General features: G+C 38.0%; 1 protein-coding gene across 1 annotated transcript in view; it reads left to right on the top strand.

The window, feature by feature from the left end:
• LOC124620157 overlaps positions 1-21910 on the top strand; it is an 88016-nt gene that overhangs the window by 63417 nt on the left and 2689 nt on the right. Inside the window, exon 6 of the mRNA XM_047146827.1 lies at positions 1314-1487. Coding sequence (XP_047002783.1) covers positions 1314-1487 — 174 coding nt within the window. The remainder of the gene's footprint in view (positions 1-1313; positions 1488-21910) is intronic.

The following is a 21910-nucleotide window of genomic DNA, read 5'->3' as shown; positions in this document are numbered from 1 at the left end:
AAGTTCTCATTCGTTTGTTAAAAACAGAAGAGCACTGGAAACAGTGTTTCCAATATGCATATTTTACTCTAGAAATTCAGTGATGTGAAATATGTGAAGTGTTGGAAAATTTTAACACTTTACACAGAAAAATATTGCTCACTGTGTTTGCACTACTACTAACATACTAACCAAACTATATTTTGTGTGATTCCTAAAAGTTTTCAGATGGGGTTTTTTGAGTAAATAACTTGTAAAAACTCATAAGAAAGTAATTTTTTTACATTTTTAGTAATAAATATTTACATGATACAGATAGCTGGAGCAGAGAAGATACTGTTTATAATTACATCATAGTATCTGCCAACATGACAGAAAAGATAGCATTGTGTGACTTTCCAAATTAGAAAAAAAAAGTGGAACAATTGACTTAAATCTCGTATTTTTGTCTTAAATTTGGAAGTCAAAGGAAGCCCATAACTAAATTTCAACACAGTAACAAGGAGCTTTAATGTAAAACATCTGCCACATCTCCAGTACTTTTAGTTTATTAGTTATATTTTTTGTTCTCCGCTGCTTTAAGAGTAATTTACAAAATATACATTTTTCAATGGGCCGTACCATTTACAAAAATTAAGATAAAATGAAAATACTTTATTTTTTTAAACTTATGTTATAGAGGTCTAATATATATTTTTCCAGAGAAATTCATGACCACAAGTTGACTTGACCTGTATGATTTGAAGTGAAATCACCCAGTGAGGCAGCTGAGTTGGTAGTAGGGTTCAAGCAGCTCAGGATCATATTATCTGCCCATGCGATTTGGTGTGTCACCTATCATTCAGAGATGGTGGTGAGTACCACACGGTCCTGGCTGAAATGATTGTCTGCATGGGACTGATATCCATTTTAAGATCGGTGTTCATCTCTGACTGGGCTATGAGAATCATCCCGCCTGAAGTTGCCAGAGGTGCTGGAACACTATACCACTGTGTCTCATGTCACAATGTTACCTGCCCACCTTTCATATTAAAGAGTACGGATATGGCACTGTGAGCAAAACATTCAAGTGCACTTCAAAGAAGCTGCTGCATGAACAGTAGTTGCTTTATCATCTGCTACTCTGTTGTACATTACAAAATTGACTTCAGTCGCTTCTTATAACTTCTCTGCCACCAGTTAACCTTTTACATCTACTGAATGCTACTTGATATCATACTCTTACATTGACATATTTCAAAGCTGTAATGGAAAAGCATACTCTTACACTGACGTATTACAAAGTTGTAATGGAAAAGCAGATGTGATCCCAGATGATGTGTTTTTGTGTGCAGAGGGCCTGACACTGCACCTCTTCCGGAACCGAGAAGCAATGGGTGGTGTGCTGGCGGAGGCCATGGCTTCTTTCCCTCGACTGGCCTGCCTCGAGTTCAATGGTTGCCTGAGGCAGGCACCGAGGCGGTACCTGCGACTTCTCTGCCGGCTTGCCTGCAGTGTCCGATGCGATTGTGAGTTCAAATGTTCAAATGTGTGTGAATTCCTAGGGAACAAACTGCTGAGGTCATCGATCCCTAGACCTACACACTACTTAAACTAATATATGCTAAGAACACCACACACACCCATGCCCGAGGGAGGACTCGAACCTCTGGCAGGAGGAGCGGTGCAGTCTGGTACGTGGCACCTCAGACCACACGGCCGATTGTGAGTAATCTGCTCTATGTTAGGTATTCTTGAAATAAGTTCATTTTGCCAGTAAGGGTGAACCGACAACAAGTCTGGTAAATTTCTATAAAGTACTGACAACATTTTGCTTTGTAACGTGATTGCTGGTAAGCATGATCTTATTACTAGTTCTGATCAGTTTTTAAAATAGATTTAATATCCTTTTGTTTGTAAGTAGGTATCGTTATTGAGTGGTTTAACACTTTTTCAGTAATGGGTAAAGATGATTTTTGTATGTTTGCTTGTTAAATGGGCTAATGGTTGTGACAGTGCCTATCTGCATTGTCCATTAATCTGTCAGAGTCTGGTGAAACAGCTGTAAATTTATTTCTAGGAATTGTGCAAATGAAATACACTATACAGGTTTCCAAATGATATGGCTTATTTTCCCACATTTATTACCACCAAAAACACTATTGTGACCATATTCATTTTCACATAAAATGTTTTTGTGAAGCAGATATCTACACTATCCATAACACAATACCTCAGTGGCAAATACAATCACAGTATACTTTTACTTGTTAATGGACATCTTAAGTTGCATGATGGCAGGTAGTAAAACACAGATTATTTTTAGACATGGAAACATCATAAACGGATAATAACTTTGAAGCATTTCCCTATCAATGTTTAGGCATTAATTGAAATTTAACTGAGAGCTTTCCAAAGATATAATATATGAGGTGACATGATATTTACAACTTCAATACATGACTCTTACATATATTCCAACAGCCGCAATAAATTTATGCACAGATGTTATGAGTTTACTTCCCAGCTGCAGACTCTTTACAGACTAGTTGCACTTAGATATTGCTGATGCTATGTCTGAGGCCAGACACAATTTTAGTTGGCGTTTAACTATGAGAGGTGCTCAGTAAGTAAAACAACAGGTTTTTTTCTGAAAGCTGGTTGGTTTTATTCAGGATCCTACTACACAATATAATTCCCCCACTCTTTTGGCTACAAAACCCTATTTTTCAACATAATCTCCATGAAATTCAACAGCCTTATTCTGTCTTACCAGAAAGCCCTGTATGCCCGCATGGTACCACTCTGCTTGTTGACATCAGAGCCAATGTCAGCAATAACTTCCTCATCATCCATGTATTACTTCCTTCAGTGTGCATCCTTCATTGGGCCAAACAAATGAAAGTTGAAAGGTGCAAATCTGGGCTGTAGGGTGGATGAGGAAGTTTTGTGAGCTCCTCGTGGGTGCAAAGACTTGTGTGAGGCCTTATTGCGGCATGGAGAAGGTCATTTGCATTTGTGTAGCAATGGACACGCTGAAGACATTTCTTCGATTTCATAGCTGTGTGCGGCCAGCTGACATGTGGGAGACTGGACAGTTTTGAGCGACCTTGTTGGCGCCTCGCACTACGTCTCACCATGCTTTTGTTCACTGCCAGGTCTCCATAGACATTCTGCAAGTGCTTATGAATATCTGTGTAGATACGGTTTTCCACCGAACGAAACTCAATGACTGCTCTTTGCTAGGAATGACCTCCTTATAGATGCAATTTGAAGGCTACATATAGCACCACCACCTGTCAGAACTTCATGAAACTACAGGGGCTGAAGTGGGAATATTCCACGATGTCCCACAAAAATTTCTTAATTTTTTTCAACTGAAACTGGTTGAGAAAAAATGTGTTGCAGTGGTTATTGAATGCCCCTCGTGTTTAAAGACTGGACAGAACATATTATGATCTTGAAAATTACATAATCATTTCAAAAATGGCTAAGTTAGATCTTGCCACTCAGAATGGACTATCAGCAGTGATTTTGTTTGTGAAATATGTTGTGGTCTAGGAAATTAGAAAAGTTTATAAAACCATTTTATACATCTACGTTGGTAATATCCTGTTTATGAATACAAGGTCCATATGGAGAATTATGGTAAATTAGGTATGCAAAAATATTAACTGATGACTTAGTCAAACCGTAAAGTATGCCATCTGTTGTCTAAAAATTAGCTCAGCAAAAACATGGTGATAAAGGTCAGAATCTAAAATGCACAGACGCAAAATCTGTAATGGAAAATGCAGCTACTCCTGAACTTCAGTTAGTTTTACAGAAATATGTTTCAGAAAAGTTGGAATGCCAGTATTTCTAATGAGTTTTGCCACCAAGTCCACAAATAGATACCAGCTAACATGAAAATTTTGAAGTTGAATGGAACTGTAGTAAAAAGTTCACTTAGTCATAACTTTTGATTAATGGAATTTTCAGTAAACCTACATGTACGATTAGAATTGGTACATTAAAAATAATGCCTTTAACGATGAGTTTAAGATTTTGCAATATTTAGGCACCTGTCACATGAATGTTACTTAAAAAATGTTCAAAAATCAAAAAATAGTAAAATTAAAAAATTAATTATAATTAGAGGTGCAATGAGAGTAATTGGGAAATTCATAACACCCTCCCCCTCCTCCCTCTACCCACCAGAAAAAGGAGTTGTACAGACAGATATTACGAAGTAGCTGACTTGATAATTCGGTGGTATATGAGTGATTATTAATCATTTCTCCATAATCATAAAAATAATAACAACTTAAATCATCTGACATCCAAAACATTACAGACATAGCACCTATAATAACGTCATGTGGTCATCATCATTATATAAAAATTAAGGACATGCTGTAGAGTTTTATAGGCAACTGCACACATTCAAACTTGAAAAAGATTAATAAAACTGGTTCTTTTCGCAATAGTTTTCTTTTTTTGTCTTACACGTATTCTGAGAATTTGATTATGTAACTCACAGTTTTGTTTAAAACACGTAACACACGCTTTGTTGTGACCTGCCTACTCCTTTCAAAGGTCCAGACTGTGGATCCATATCCCAGACACCTTGGTTCACTAGCTCTAGGTATGCAGACATATGGAAAAATACATGAAACACACTCTAAGTAAAGCAATAATACTTACTTCTACACCTGGAACAAAATGGCTCCAATCTTTCTATGTATGAAATATAGATTCCAAATATTTGCTGAAGTTTTTAAATTATCATGCATAAATCAGTCTAAAGGGCCTGGAAGGTGTTCTTCAAATCTATACTTTGTGAGGACAACCACTGCGATAAACATCACTGACATGTTGTGAGTGTAATATCTGTGACTTGATCAGAGGCTCTAGTTCATTCTTAGTGTCCATGGTGAACATTTGTGTGTCTTTTATTTGTGTATATATTTTCTCAATAAAATGTAAGTCTACTGTACCATGCCTTATCTCATTTATACCATACACAACGTCATTACACACAAAAATCAGAATTACTGGATTTACCAAACTTTACTGAAAGTCTCTGAAATGACAATTTTACTAGGCTTTAATCCTGTCAGAATGCCACATATTCAGTTTGTTTATTGACTGTGGTTAATTAGCAGCATACTTTTCTTAGTGCATTGCTACTTGAAATCATTAACACCAAAGACATAAACAGCAAATTTTTAGAATAATGAAAAATAAAATATGCAGAAGTAAATGGTTAGCAATTGGTCAGAACTTTAATATTTCATTCAATTTCTTCTTTAAAGTGCTATAAACTGCCAGTGCTGCTCACACATAGCTTTAGTTCACACAGATGTTTTACCATATCAAAACCATCTTTATCTTCACACAGCCAGATGTAATGTTCACTTATGCCTGTATCTTCATTAAATACTTTCTTTAACTGAAGAAGTGCATTTGCAAATTAAACTGCTTTAAAGACAAGGTCCCTAACTCTTGCTACTTCACACAATACCTCTCATATTTCCCATTATTACTTCAAATATTCCATTACATTTTATTGCTTCACATACAATACTCATTGATTCATTACATCATTACCATTGCTTCATTACCACATCATCATACAATCATTAATCAGGAATATCATTGCTTTCTTTCATAAGCAAAAAATGACTCTGTTAAACGACAGTCCACTGCAACAAATCAATATCATTATTTAACACAATAGTTGGATCATTCTAGTGACTGCAAGCAGATCGAGATGAGTGGCCTTGCATGTGGAGTTTCAACAAGACTCACAATTTGCTTCATTGACCCCAAAACTGATCATGGCCCCCTGGTTCTGAGTCAAGTGGAAGGACTGAACCAGAGACTTTGACAGTTCTGTCACAAGCTGGGCTGCAACTTCCTAGACTTGTGCCACGGGGTTGAGAACTGTAGGGTCCCCGTAAATGGGTCAGGTGTGCACTACACATCACAGGCTGATACCCAGGTAGCTGACTGTGTGTGGTATGCACACAAAGGTTTTTTAGACTAGGCAGCTCTCTGTCCAGCCCAGATAATGATTGCTGTAGGAGACCCAAAAGCATTAAAGTAAGATTTAAAGTAATGCCCCCCCCCCCCAGGTGACAGCATAAAAAATCCTAGCAGTTAACAGCTGAAGAATTCACAACAAACTGCCAGAGTCTGAAGTGTTTTTGGAAAGCAGTGAAGCCCACATTGAAATAGGCACAGAAAGCTTGTTTAAATATCTGAAGTAAATATGAGTGAGATTTTTTGGGAAAATTTAAGTGTATATCAAAACAGTAGGCTGATGCAAAGTGAAGGTGGTGTAATTGACACAATAGACAAGGAATTCAAATCCACAGGGATACAAATTGATGCTACATGCAAGATTCTTTGGAAAAAACTCACTGTCAGGGATGGGTATAAAATTGTAATTCTGTCCTTCCATCAACTACCAGACTCACCTCTTCATATGGTTGAAGATGTTAAAGAAATTCCAGTTCACTATTATGTAAGTTTTCCAATTGTCCTGTAATCATCAGAGGAGACTTCAGTCATTCAACAACAAATTGGAGAAATTACAGTTTTGTTAGATGTGAGCATGACAAGAAATCCAATAAAACAGTACTAAATGCTAGGAAAACTACCTGGAACAGATAGTTCGGAACCCCACTTATGATGGAAATATATTAGACCTAATGGCAACAAACAGACCTAACCTTTTTGAGAATGTCCACATTAAAATTGGTATCAGTGACCATGAGGCAGTTGTATATAACAATGACTACCAAGGTACAAAGACAACTAAAGCAAGTAGAAAGATTTATATGTTCAGTAAACTGAATAAAATCAGTAGATTCAGATCTCAATGAGGAAAAAGGAACTTTAAGCACAGGATAGAAGCATGTAGAGGAATTGTGGTTCAAGTTTAAAAGAATAGTTGACCATTAACTGGATAGATATATACCCAGTAGGACAGTTCATGATGGAGGAATCCTCCATTGTATACAGTCACTGTACAAAAACTTCTAACGAAACAGAGACAAGAGATATGCTAAATGAAACCTATTTAACTCTTAGGAGAGCAATGAGTGAAACCTTCAATGACTACCATAGCAGAATGTTGTCAAACGATCTTTTACAAAACCCAAAGAAATTCTGGTAACCTGTAAACGCTGTTACTGAGAGTAAAGTAAACATCCAGTCATTTGTGGATGAGACAGGAATTGAAATAGAGGGTAACAAAGTAAAAGCTGAAATGCTTGACTCTTGTTTTTAAATGTTGCTTTACAAAGGAAAACTAAGGAGTCTTGTCACAATTTAATTCTGATACCAGATATAATTGTCAGTCATAGATATTATTGTCAGTATTATTGTCATAGATATTATTGTCAGTGGCATTGTGAAACAGCTGGAATCATTAAACTTGAACAAAGCTCCAGAGCCCGATCGAATCTCTGCCAGATGCTATATTGAATTTGTGGCTGAGTTAGCTCCTGTTTTAACTATACTTATATATTCCTCAAACAAAAAGCCAAGCCCAGTAGTTGGAAGAAAGCCACACACCCACCTACAAGAAGGATTGCAGAAGTGACCCACAAAATACCATGCAGTATGCTTGAAACCCATTTGTTGTAGAACCTTTGAATATATTTCCTCGAGCCTACAATCATGGATTCTGAAAACACCGATCATGTGAAACACAACTTGTACTTTTCTCATATGACGTATTAAAAGCTTTGGATCAAGGCAGTTAGGTAGATGTACTATTACTTGAATTCTGAAAAGCATTTGACTCAGTACCACACTTGCACTTATTATCAAAAGTAGGATCATATGGGATATCAAGCAAAATATGTGACTGGATTAAGAATTTTTTGGTAGGGAGGGTGTGGAAGTCACTTGGGGTGACTTGCAGGACTAGCAGTGCTGGAAGAAAGGATATTGCAGAGATTTGGCTGATCCAAAGCCTTGGGTATGTTTCCAGAACCTTGAGTTGTAAATGCATAACTGTGAAGCTATGGCCATAAAACAGCAGAAACCCAAGTCAGGTGAGACTTACCAGTTGGGATGAGAAGGAAATAGTCCTTCCTTCTGATCCCATCCAGTTTAAGTCTACCCTGACCCTGGATTCTGGGGGATTTTTCCAAATTCTACCCCTTTTCCTAAACCTATCCAGTCGTTTTCCCTCAGCCCTCTTCCTTCCCCTTCAATCCTTCTGCTGGAAGATGGAGGCACGGCACTGGTTTCAAAAGCCTGCATCAGTAAAACCTTTTTTTTATATGTGTGTTCTCCTGATGTCGCTTAGTAAGTAGATTTTTAATCTATCCAATTACATAAGTTGTTTAAAGGCAGAAATGAGTAAGGATGGTAGTGACATTAAAAAGGAGTTTAAGAATGACATTAGTAGTCTGGGTTCAAAACTAGACCATACTAACCAAGAAGCTGGTGTAATTAATGTTAACCTTAAAATGTGGACAGAAAGGTAGACTCAGTGAAAACATGTTTAGAAAATAATTTATAAGAAATGTCAAAAAAGTAGCATCAAAATTAAACGGTTTTGGTACTGACAAGCTATTGAGCAAACACATAATTGAAAACCAGTGTAATAAGAAGATGGAAGTTGATGTTCTCAGTTCTTGTTGTGATGATGTAACAGGAGTAGTGAAAAAAATGTTCCTTGTATGACAGTAATGAAATGATTTACAATGCAAAGCAAATGGCTACTGTTAATATTGAGAAAGTGGGGGTAATTAAAGAGCATGTTAGTAACGCCTTTGCAGATACTGAAACTGAATGTTTGGAAATAAAGAATAAAATTATGAACAAAATTTATGATAATGTTGAAGAAAAGAATAAGAGTGATGTACTTAGTAATAACATCTGGGGTGGGAAAAGAGATTTTCCAATGATGAGGATGTTCACACAGCCGTTTTCAAATGTCTCCATGACCAGAGGATGATTATTGTTATTGAGGTAGTGAATGACTGATATAAACCATTGCTTACAAAGACTTCATGACTATGATGAAAAAGATTGTGATGTATGTACGTCACTTTGAAATTTAATGCAGCATTCAATGATTGTGTCTGTGCCTGCCAGAATAATGTGTAAGTTATGTTTTTAAGTCTCCTCTTAAAAATTCAATTCCAGTGTACTGTTGCAATAAAATCCAACACATTCTGTTTCTCCCTGTGTAATACTTTATGGGATGACTTAATGTATCTGCACAAAGGTGACATTAATGAAGAGAAAGATGTCATATTTCTGGGATTGAGTGCATGTTAAGCTCACATGAGGCACATTCTCATGACACTGTAGGGGTGTTGAATGCCACTACCTTTGAGACTAATTGTTAGCTCAAAAGCTTGCCATCAGGACCATCGATAATATTACTTCATGAGCTTCATGAAGGTCATTGTTTAATAAGCTAGGAATTTTTTATATAGTTCAGTGTGTACTCTCTTTTAAGATTTATTTTTGACAGCATATGTTTGCATGAAAGAGGTCTTTTACTGATAATAAAAATCAGTTTCACTTGAAATGCAATTTGCACTATCAGAACAAGACACAAAATAAATTTTAATACAGACTTTGCTTCCTTGTCTGGTGTTCATAGTGGAGTTATGAACTCTGGTGCAAAGAGATTAAATAGGATCCCACTGAATACAGAGCCATACTGAGATAATTCTACGGCCTTGACAGAACTTCCAAAGCTGTGCCCCCTCCTCCTTACCATTCTCTCCCTCTGGACCTGTAAAACTACTTCTCTGCAATTTGTTGTACACAAATTTAGCAAATTATGTGATTGCTGAAACTATGTTCAAAAGATGGTGCAGCCACTGGTATCATAAAAAAGCACGTCTTAGTCCATACTTTGAAAGATCTCTGAAAAATCTAAATGGGAAGCCATGTCAAAGCTCTTCATCAATTATTTCACAAGGAACTTGAAAGCAGCTCCACTGTATCAATATCTCTGAGAAAAACTGGCTGCACAATTTTCAAGGTACTATATAAGCTTTTATTTATGGCATGTTCTAACAGAGAATTAAAGCCAGATTAAATGGTGCAATTATTTCTACATCTACATCTACATTTATACTCCCCAGGCCACCCAACAGTGTGTGGCGGAGGGCACTTTATGTGCCACTGTCATTACCTCCCTTTCCTGTCCCAGTCGCGTATGGTTCGCGGGAAGAACGACTGCTGGAAAGCCTCCGTGCACACTCAAATCTCTCTAATTTTACATTTGTGATCTCCTCAGGAGGTATAAGTGGGGGGAAGCAATATATTTGATACTTCATCCAGAAACGCACCTTCTTGAAAGCTGGACAGCAAGCTACACCGTGATGCAGAGCACCTCTCTTGCAGAGTCTGCCAATTGAGTTTGCTAAACATCTCCGTAATGCTATCACACTTACCAAATAACCCTGTGACAAAAAATTTGGGTTTTATTTTCCATTCTACTTGCTATTCTATCAAATACTCTAGCCCAAATGGTTCCTCCTACTCCTGTAGGACTATGGATGTTTACACTGCAGCCTCATTGCTGGCTCTTGATGAAACAAATAGTGATGGGCAAACCAGGAACTACAAAGTTCTTGATTCTAATAAAGTTACTGTTTTTCTTGATGGATGATCTTGGTTCTTACTTTCTAGTCCTTGTTTCTCAGTTCTTGCTTTTAAGTTCTCTGTTTTCTGTCTCACTTCTTAATTCTCACTTTTATATTTTCAGTTTTTGGGTCTCACTTCTTAATTCTCATTTCTTTGTTCTGGCTTCTAGGTTGTCACTTCTTGGTTCTTGCTTCTCATTTCTCACCTGTTTATTGATTTCCACTGAACAAAAAAAAGACCAAAGTTTACGATTTTCAGATTTGTAATTGTTTTAATTTTGTGCCTGCTGCCTTTTACTATGGCAATTTGGGGAATGCCATCGACTTCTTCATTTGTTAAACAAAGTATAAAGTGGAACTGAAATATATGTATTAAAACATACAACACAGCATTTTACGGACTACAATATGCAGTTTTTTCTTCAAAAAAAAAAAAAAAAATGCCTCCAAAATTCACATGCATCTCATACTCGAAATTAATATAAAAATGTCCAGTGTTTGATTTAAAATTCCCACCATTCTTAAAAATAGCCATATATTCAATGCTGCAGGAAACCTATCTCTATCCGGCAACATTGGATTCAACAGGCAGCAGCAGTGCACCAATGTGACATGAGTTGCAGGGATTCACAAGCTTGCTAACCTTGTCTCTGCCCCCCCCCCCCCCCCTCCCCTTTCCTTCGCCACAATCCCAGAACACTGTCTAGCTCATGATGCGTCATACGTCATTGCAGTCTGCCATGGCAGTGAACTTGAATCAACAGTGATTGGTGTTATCTGTAACAGTACAATGCTTTTGTTAGTAGCTAGTTTCGTAATGGAAAAAAAAAGGTATTCATTTGATATTTTGATATGGGCTATAAATTGAAAGTAATAGCATATGCAAAAGAACACGAAAACAGAGCAGCTGAGTGACACTTCAGCCCTCCACCAACAGATTGGTGGCCTAGTAAGGAAGAAATGAAAAAATGAGGAATACTAACAGTGCAAATAGAGGACTGACTGCAAAAAAGTCAAAACTAGAAGATGACTTATTGAAACGGATTGAAGCACACTGTCAAAATGGCACTGGAATCAATAGAAAAAAGGTTCAAATACATGCTCACAAACTAGCACTACAGTGGAACTCAAGAGACTTTAATGGTGGAGTTGGTTCGTGCTACATGTTTATAAAAAGTCATGGACTTACCATGCAAACAGAAACCAAAATATCTCAGAAAATACCAATAGAAAATGAAGAGAAGATATTATCTTTCCATCACTTTATTATTCATCACCAATAGAAAACTAGTGTGGAACTAAGCCAAATAGGGAATATGGACGAAACACCTCTGACATCTGATGTGCTGAGTAACAGAACTGTTGCCGTGAGAGGTGCTAAAACTGTAACTATAAAAACATGAATATAATAGAGGGAAACATTCCATGTGGGAAAAATATCTCTAAAAACAAACATGTTGTAACTTACCAAATGCAAGCATTGGTATGCTGATCGAGAGAATAACAAACACAAACACACACACAAATTTCAAGCTTTTGCAACCCACGGTTGCTTCATCAGGAAAGAGGGAAGGAGAGAGAAAGACAAAAGGATGTGGGTTTTAAGGGAGAGGGTAAGGAGTCACTCCAATCCTGGGAGCGGAAAGACTTACCTTAGGGGAAAAAAGGGACAGGTATACACTCGCGCGCGCGCGCACACACACACACACACACACACACACACACACACACACACACACACACACACATCCATCTGTACATATACAGACACAATCAGACATAGGTAAAGGCAAAACTCTTTACCTTTACATATGTCTGCTTGTGTCTGTATATGTATGGATGAATATGTGTGTGTGTGTGTGTGTGTGTGTGTGTGTGTGTGTGTGTGTGTGCGAGTGTATACCTGTCCCTTTTTTCCCCCTAAGGTAAGTCTTTCCGCTCCCGGGATTGGAATGACTCCTTACCCTCTCCCTTAAAACCCACATCGTTTTATCTTTCCCTCTCCTTCCCCCTTTCCTAATGAAGCAACCGTGGGTTGCAAAAGCTTGAAATTTGTGTGTGTGTTTGTGTTTGTTATTGTCTCTATCAACATATTAACGCTTGCATTTGGTAAGTTACAACATCTTTGTTTTTAGATATAACTATAAAAACAAGTGGACATAAAAAATGCACTACACTGTTGTCCTTTCATGTTGTGCTGATGGTACTAAACTTAATCCAGTGACCATTCCCAAGCACAAAACAATGCCAAAACCTTCTGAAATACCTCCAAGTGTTGTTGTTCATGTACATGACAAGGGTTGGATGGACGAGGCTGGTATGAAATTGTGGGTTAATAGAGTGTGGGAGAGAAGGAAAGGCGGTTTACTGAAGAAAAGTTCTCTTCTCATACTAAATCAGTTTAGTAGCCATTAGAAAAATTCTGTGGAAGAGAAATTGAGACAGGGAAATACAGAGCTTGCTGTTATTCCAGGAGGACTTGCTTCACAACTGCAACCTGTTGATGTCCCAAAAAATAAACCATTTGAAGTATATAAGAGAGAGTAATGGAACAAATGGATGATGGATGAAACCCAACATGAAGTTACACCGAAGGGAGTTTCAAAATGATGTACAATCAAACAGGTGTGTCAGTGGATAAGACAATCATGGTCTAGAGTGAAAGAAGACATTATTGTTAAAACTTTCAAAAAGTGCAGCATAAGTAATTCTCTTGATGGCAGTCAAGGCCATTTTATATATGGAGTGGACAGTGATGATGACAATGAGTAAGAACAAGAAGAAAGTTCAGATGATGATTTTCATGGATTTTAAAGGTCAGGTCAGTTTTATGAACTAAGAACTTCTTTTACTCTGGCTTTGCAGTTGGTAATAAAAATGGTACAAATGTTATTTTAAAAAAATGTTTAAAAATTAAGGTGTGTCTTATAGCCCATAGCATCTTAGAGTCTGTAAAATATTTTATATTTCCAAGAACAGATACATATAACTACGGAATGAAATGTTCCATTAACTTTCAAAGCTCATTGTGAAAATGGAAGTAGGTAAAATGTAAATCAAACAGTTGTGATGAAAATAATGAAGATGTTTAATAACTAATGAAACAGGAAGTGGCAACAATCTCTGTGGGCAGCCAGGAAATATGGGTAGAAGCCACTGGGAAATGTCATGGTGGTTGATTTGCTTTCTGTCCAGGAGACACCATGTGTCAACTGAGCAGGCGTCTGTGGTCTAGGGGTATGCTTCCTATAACCAATAACATTGTGTGCAGAGTCATAGGAAGTATCGAACAGTGTATTTGAAGAGGCAGTACATTCAAGACACCATTCCACATGGCCCATCTACATTAACACAGACAAGAAATTGGACTACAAAGGATACAAAAATACTGCTGCCACAGCAGCATTGGCCAATCTCCCTACATATGTAGGCTCTCTAAGAATGACTTACTGAGAGTGACATCTATTGGCAGCACTAGGTACTTGATAGCCTGATGTTGTGATCTGTGGCCTCAGAAAGCACAGAGTTTAATGTTGAGTGAAGCAAATGATAGTCAACAATGAGCATTGACAATGTATCAGTGAGTCCTTGTTCGCTTGTGTTCATTTTCATCCATTCTGTATAAAGGAGGCTTATAGAAAGAACACATAGCATATAATATGTAATTTCATTAAAATGAATGTGTGGGTGTATATTTCTGTGTACCTCTGGAAGGCTTGAAGCAATATTAGCCAGACTACTTGCTCTCTGAACAGAAGTACTGTGATGATAAGACTGTCCTAGAACACTTATTTGGAGGTGGAGGAGAGTGGCGGTGGCAGTAGGAAAGGACTTGCATATTTAAAAAAATGGCTGATATTAGTGTCAAATAGTCATTTTTAGGACCTCTTAGCTGATTGGTAACATGCCTTAATTTAGTTGAATAAAACATTCTGAAAATATTTTCAGATGAACAAAACACTTTATAATTTTTGATAAGGAACTGAAACGGAAGACATGTTTTATCCCATCATGTTCCCAAACGACATTCGTCTTCCTATTAGACATAAATGAATATAACATTTATTAACTAGAAACTACTTCCACCCAAATTCCTTGGATACAATCTTTAACTTGTCTAAGAATACTGCATATATTATCTTTAATTTTTTGAACAGAAAATTAGCTGCAGTTTACTGTATATAATTGACAATGCACTTCACAATTTTGATGGTGGCAGTGCAGTGCGCCATGCAAAACACCACATCTTGAAGGTATACATCATTCATTTAACTGCAGAAATGGGTACAACTATTTATTTATTCCTGTTTTGTTGATCTAGTGAACAAAAGAACTGAATGTATATGGAACATGTAGTAATTATCAAAATTAAAAATTAAAAATTGAGATATTGTAACCATACATGTGGATTAAATAAGCTAATAATTAGAAACAGTAACATAACATGTGTACAGGAACAAAATGTGCCAATACTTGCAAATGTGAGCATTTACTGTACTGAAACTGAAGTGTAAAACAATAAAGTCATACAGTACAGTTCTTCCACACATTAAGTTATAAAGTTACTAAAATTAAGTACAAACTTAGCATAAAAAATTTCAGTGATGAAGTAGGCTAAGTATTCATTTACAAAGTGATAATAACAAATATTACATGTACAATGTATCATCCCTAAACTACAGTGGAGAGAGAGTAAAAGGAGCTTTCCAGTAAATATTCCTTTAATTTAATTTTAAATTATGGCATTACATTGGCAAGACATTTTATGGCAGATAAGAGTGTGTTGAACACCTTTGTGCTTGACTAATGTAACCCCTTTTGCAGAAGAATGAAGCTTTCACTGTAAATAGCCAAGTCGTGTTTTGATCTTGTATTGTTAGGCACTATTGGTTTTGAATGTGGAGTGAAAAAAAAAGATGATTTCTATGTGAATGATTTCTAACTCTGCTTATAATCTGGATTTCTCCTTTCTGAGCAACAAATACTTTTTTGCCTTTGGTTGGTTACCCCAAAATATAATGCCAAAGGGCAACAATAAATGAAAATAACCAAAATAAGCAGCATTAACAGCATCTGTTTCAACACTTGGTGCTATAATACAAGGGTGAGTCAAATGAAAACCTTAAATATGTAATAACAAATCGAAATTTCACACCGTTATCCTGTATGTTGGTAAGCATGCTACAAACAGCATGAAGAATGGCCTGTAGGTATCAGCATCATGCAGATGCACACATACCATCGCAGTATCAGTATAAAGATGGCTGCCCCAGTTGCAACTTGCACCAGTGAAGAACAGCGTTCTGTTAGTCGGTTTTTGCGTAGTGAAGGTGTGAAATCTATTGAAATTCATCGATGAATGAAGGTTCAGTATGGCGATGCATGTTTGTCACAGCAGCAAATCTACAAATGGAGTAGGAAGTTCGCAAATGGTGTGACTACAGTGGAAGAGGCTCCTTGTCCAGGTCAGGCACAATGAGTTGTGACTCCACAGAACATTACACCAGTTGAAGCCATAGTGAAGGATGCCGAGTGACACTGAATGACATTGCAGCATGTTTACAGATTAGTCATGGGTCAGCACACCGTATTGTGCATGATGTGCTCCAGTTTCACAAAGTGTCTGCAAGATGGGTGCCATGGCAGCTGACTTCTGAAATGAGAGAACGACATGTCGATGCTTGTGAAGAACTTCTTTGGCACTTTGAACAAGAAGGTGATAGCTTCCTTGCAAGAATCATTACTGGGGATGAACGTGGGTTCACTTCCACCAACCAGAAATGAAGAGAGCGAGCAAGGAATGGCGCCATTCCTCATCACCAAAACCAAACAAGTTTCGAACAGAACCATCAGCAGGGAAGGTTATGCTGACTGTCTTTTGGGATGAAAGAGGCGTCATTTTGGAGCATTGCATGCCTAGAGAGACCACTGTCACCAGTGCATCATACACAGATCTCCTAAAAAAATCATCTGCAGCCTGCAATCAAATCAAAACTATGTGGATTGCTGTCAGCAGGTGTCCTTTTGCAACATGACAATGCAAGGCCCCACACTGCCCGTACAACAGTTGCAACAATCACAGAGCTGCATTTTGAGTGTCTAACTCATCCACCATACTCACCAGACCTTGCCCCAAGTGATTTCCATATGTTTGGACCACTCAAAGATGCAATGGGTGGAAAGAAGTTCCGTTCTGTTGAAGAGGTACGCCACACGGTGCATGAGTGGTTGTGCAGACTACCAAAAGAATTTTTTGCTAAAGGAATTTATGCACTATGTAAGCACTGGAGGACTTGCATTGAGTGTGGGGAAGATCTACATCTACATCTACGTCTACATGATTACTCTGCAATTCACATTTAAGTGCTTGGCAGAGGGTTCATCGAACCACAATCATACTATCTCCCTACCATTCCACTCCCGAGCAGTGTGCGGGAAAAACGAACACCTAAACCTTTCTGTTCGAGCTCTGATTTCTCTTATTTTATTTTGATGATCATTCCTACCTATGTATGTTGGGCTCAACAAAATATTTTCGCATTCGGAAGAGAAAGTTGATGACTGGAATTTCGTAAATAGATCTTGCCGCGACGAAAAACGTCTTTGCTTTAATGACTTCCATCCCAACTCGCGTATCATATCTGCCACACACTCTCCCCTATTACGTGATAATACAAAACGAGCTGCCCTTTTTTGCACCCTTTCGATGTCCTCTGTCAATCCCACCTGGTAAGGATCCCACACCGCGCAGCAATATTCTAACAGGGGACGAACGAGCATAGTGTAAGCTGTCTCTTTAGTGGACTTGTTGCATCTTCTAAGTGTCCTGCCAATGAAACGCAACCTTTGGCTCGCCTTCCCCACAATATTATCTATGTGGTCTTTCAACTGAAGTTGTTCGTAATTTTTACACCCAGGTACTTAGTTGAATTGACAGCCTTGAGAATTGTACTATTTATCAAGGAATCGAATTCCAACGGATTTCTTTTGGAACTCATGTGGATCACCTCACACTTTTCGTTATTTAGCGTCAACTGCCACCTGCCACACCATACAACAGTCTTTTCTAAATCGCTTTGCAACTGATACTGGTCTTCGTATGACCTTACTAGACGGTAAATTACAGCATCATCTGCAAACAACCTAAGAGAACTGCTCAGATTGTCACCCAGGTCATTTATATAGATCAGGAACAGCAGAGGTCCCAGGACGCTTCCCTGGGGAACACCTAATATCACTTCAGGTTTTCTCGATGATTTGCCATCTATTATAATGAACTGCGACCTTCCTAACAGGAAGTCACGAATCCAGTCGCACAACTGAGACGATACCCCATAGGCCCACAGCTTGATTAGAAGTCGCTTGTGAGGAACAGTGTCAAAAGCTTTCCGGAAATCTAGAAATACAGAATCAACTTGAGATCCCCTGTTGATAGCAGCCACTACTTCGTGCGAATAAAGAGCTAGCTGCGTTGCACAAGAACGATGTTTTCTGAAACCATGCTGATTACGTATCAATAGATCATTCCCTTCGAGGTGATTCATAATGTTTGAATGCAGTATATGCTCCAAAACCCTACTGCAAACCGACGTCCATGATATAGGTCTGTAGTTCGATGGATTACTCCTACTACCCTTCTTAAACATGGTGCGACCTGCACAATTTTCCAATCTGCAGGTACAGATCTATCGGTGAGCGAGCAGTTGTATATGATTGCTAAGTAGGGAGCTATTGTATCAGTGTACTCTGAAAGGAACCTAATCGGTATACAATCTGGACCTGAAGACTTGCCCGTATCAAGCGATTTGAGTTGCTAAGGTATCTACTTCTAAGAAACTCGTGCTAGCAGCTGTTCATGTTTCAAATTCTGGAATATTCCATTCGTCTTCCCTGGTGAAGGAATTTCGGAAAACTGCGTTCAATAACTCCGCTTTAGCGGCACAGTCGTCGGTAACAGTACCATCGGCACTGCGCAGCGAAGGTATTGACTGCGTCTTGCCACTTGTGTACTTTACGTACGACCAGAATTTCTTCAGATTTTCTACCAAATTTCGAGACAATGTTTTGTTGTGGAACCTATTAAAGGCATCTCGCATTGAAGTCCGTGCCAAATTTTGCGCGTCTGTTAATTTTAGCCAATCTTCGGGATTTCACGTTCTTCTGAACTTCACATGCTTTTTCCGTTGCCTCTGCAACAGTGTTCGGACCTGTTTTGTGTACCATGGGGGATCAGTTCCATCTCTTACCACTTTATGAGTTATGAATCTCTCAATTGCTGTTGCTACTATATCTTTGAATTTGAGCCACATCTCGTCTACATTTGCATAGTCAGTTCGGAAGGAATGGAGATTGTCCCTTAGGAAGGCTTCTAGTGACACTTTATCCGCTTTTTTAAATAAAATTATTTTGCGTTTGTTTCTGGTGGATTTGGAAGAAACGGTATCGAGCCTAGCTATAACAACCTTGTGATCACTAATCCCCGTATCAGTCATGATGCTCTCTATTAGCTTTGGATTGTTTATGGCTAAGAGGTCAAGTGTGTTTTTGCAACCATTTACAATTCGCGTGGGTTCATGGACTAACTGCTCGAAATAATTTTTGGAGAAAGCATTTAGGACAATCTTGGAAAATGTTTTCTGCCTACCACTGGTTTTGAACAAGTATTTTTGCCAACATATCGAGGGAAGGTTGAAGTCCCCACCAGCTATAACCGTATGAGTGGGGTATTTATTTGTTACGAGACTCAAATTTTCTCTGAACTGTTCAGCAACTATATCATCAGAGTCTGGGGGTCGGTAGAAGGAGCCAGTTATTAACTTAGTTCGGCTGTTAAGTATAACCTCCACCCATACCAATTCGCACGGAGTATCTACTTCGACTTCACTACAAGATAAACCACTACTGACAGACACAAACACTCCACCACCAATTCTACCTAATCTATCTTTCCTGAACACCGTCTGAGACTTTGTAAAAATTTCTGCAGGACTTATTTCAGGCTTTAGCCAGCTTTCTGTACCTATAACGATTTCAGCTTCTGTGCTTTCTATTAGCGCTTGAAGCTCAGGAACTTTCCCAGCACAACTACAACAATTTACAGCTACAATTCTGACTGTTTCTTGATCCAAGCAGGTCCTGTATTTGCCATGCACCCTTTGAGATTGCAGCCCACCCCGTACTTTCCTGAGACCTTCTAAACTAAAAAACCGCCCAGTTCACGCCACACAGCCTCCGCTACCCATGTAGCCGCCAGCTGAGTGTAGTGAACTCCTGACCTATTCAGCGGAACCCAAAAACCCACCACCCTATGGCGCAAGTCTTTATGTTGAAAAGTGATACAGCTCTGTACCACTTCTGCACAATAAATAATATTTTAAAAAATATTTAAGGTTTTCATTTGACTCACCTTGTGTGTAGTGCATAAGTTGCTGAAGTAAGTCTTTTTGTTGAATTCAGAATATCACAAGACCAATTTAATTTATTGTCAATGTGGAGCACTAAAAGTTTTGAAGAATATACTTGGTGTATGTGCTGATCATTGGATTTTAATCCTACATCCTCCTGAACTTCTCAAGACCAATGAAAATTTCATCCTCTTTGCGGCATGCTGGATCAACCATTTCTTTGTGTGTTATTCCTTTCTTAGAGCCCAGTATTTCTTCATTCTTTCTGATCTTCTTTTCCTCTCTTCTTCTGAGATGAAGGGTTTGGACTTTTGTGTAGATTTGTCTTGGAACCTTATGTTTTCATCTTTAGTAATTAATTTAGCTGTTCGATCGACAAGTGAACTTTCTGAAATCTTTAATTCTACTAGGTCTTTCTCAGTTTCTTTAAACCAGTTGGATTTTGTTTAGCGGTTACGGACAAAGTCAAAGATTTGTTTGGTTAATCTGTTGAAATTCATTCTGAGAAGATCACCATGTTTTTATTTATTTATGTTTTAATTTAAAAGTTGGACTACTGTAACTGGAATGTAATTATGTGAGTGAATTGTTAAAAGAATAAATAAATGAAAATCTGGATGCTCTACTTCTCAGATAAATTATTGATTCCTTTTGATTCTTGGGAACAGATTCCTCAGTTACCTGAAATTATGTTTTCCACCAATCTCTAAAACAAATCCATGAATCATCAAAACATTTAACCTGCAGCAGCTCTGCCAAACTTACCCAATTCATTCATCCACATGAATAACATATCCACATGGGTATGACTTTCAGTTATAGCAAAACCATCTAAAAACGGATATTTGATACAAGAATTACCTGGCTTCAAGTTTTAGCCAGTGATCGGCAATGAAATTTACAACTGTTGATGTTTTAGCCTGTGTCAGAGTTGAATTTGCACTAAAATTACAGTGAAATACCAGGCACATGAATAAAGACCCCTTCTAGTGGCCTTATGACACCAGACGCTTGGGAAATGCAGCTGATAATGAATGGCAGGACAAAGCATACATTTGTTTACATAAGGGTTCAACTTAGATGAACACAGACTAGTTGTACACAGACACAAGAGATCCAATAGTATTGCTGTTCACCCACAGAAGGCCTATTCTTGAATTCATTTTATTTACACTGCAGATCGTACCAACTCACTTTTGAGAACAGCAAAAGTAATGGCTGGAGGGTCAAGTAAATTTCATTTCCCCTTAAAATGTAACCACTTCTTATGGCTACTAGAACTGGATACTTAGCTTAATGTTTCTTGAAGTTCGTAAGTTGAGGTGTGGCTCTCTTCACTACAAATTAACTCAACCCTAAATGAAAGTCTGGGCCCTTCGTATGTCAGGACTGACTCGTCTTAATTGTTACTTGGTTTAAATAAAATTGTTTTTTGTACCACAAGGATGATGTGACATTGGTCCTACAAAATCTGAGACAGTACTAGCCATCCCAAAGCTCTTGCTGCTGGTCCTGATATATGTTTTAACAATCAAATAAAAAAGCATTCAATACTGCAGTGCTGTTGTTATTATGTGCAAAATTTCATCAGACACAAATGCATGTTGAAGGAACACACTGTGGTGACTACAGCCATTATGAAATACAAGAAATGTATTCACAGCTGGCAATATGAACAACTATCAGCTATATAAGGGAATGTTGACAGTGAAAATTTGTGCCAACACTGAGCAAGTGACTTTCAAGTAAAATGTCTCCCCTGTATGTGAATATACATAATGGATGTATGAGTATAGGTTGTAGACACATGGTTGATGATATATGGAATTGGAGTCTGGCCATGAATTGTCCTCAGATAGCCAAATGGTAAGGCAACTGCTTGCGATAAGCAGGTAATTTAGGTTCAAGTCCCGATCCGGCACAAATTTTCATTGT

This window comes from Schistocerca americana, chromosome 6 (assembly GCF_021461395.2).
Source record: "Schistocerca americana isolate TAMUIC-IGC-003095 chromosome 6, iqSchAmer2.1, whole genome shotgun sequence".
Lineage (NCBI taxonomy): Eukaryota > Metazoa > Arthropoda > Insecta > Orthoptera > Acrididae > Schistocerca > Schistocerca americana.
Note: the sequence above shows the minus strand (reverse complement) of the source record. Positions and strands in the feature narration are given on the sequence as shown.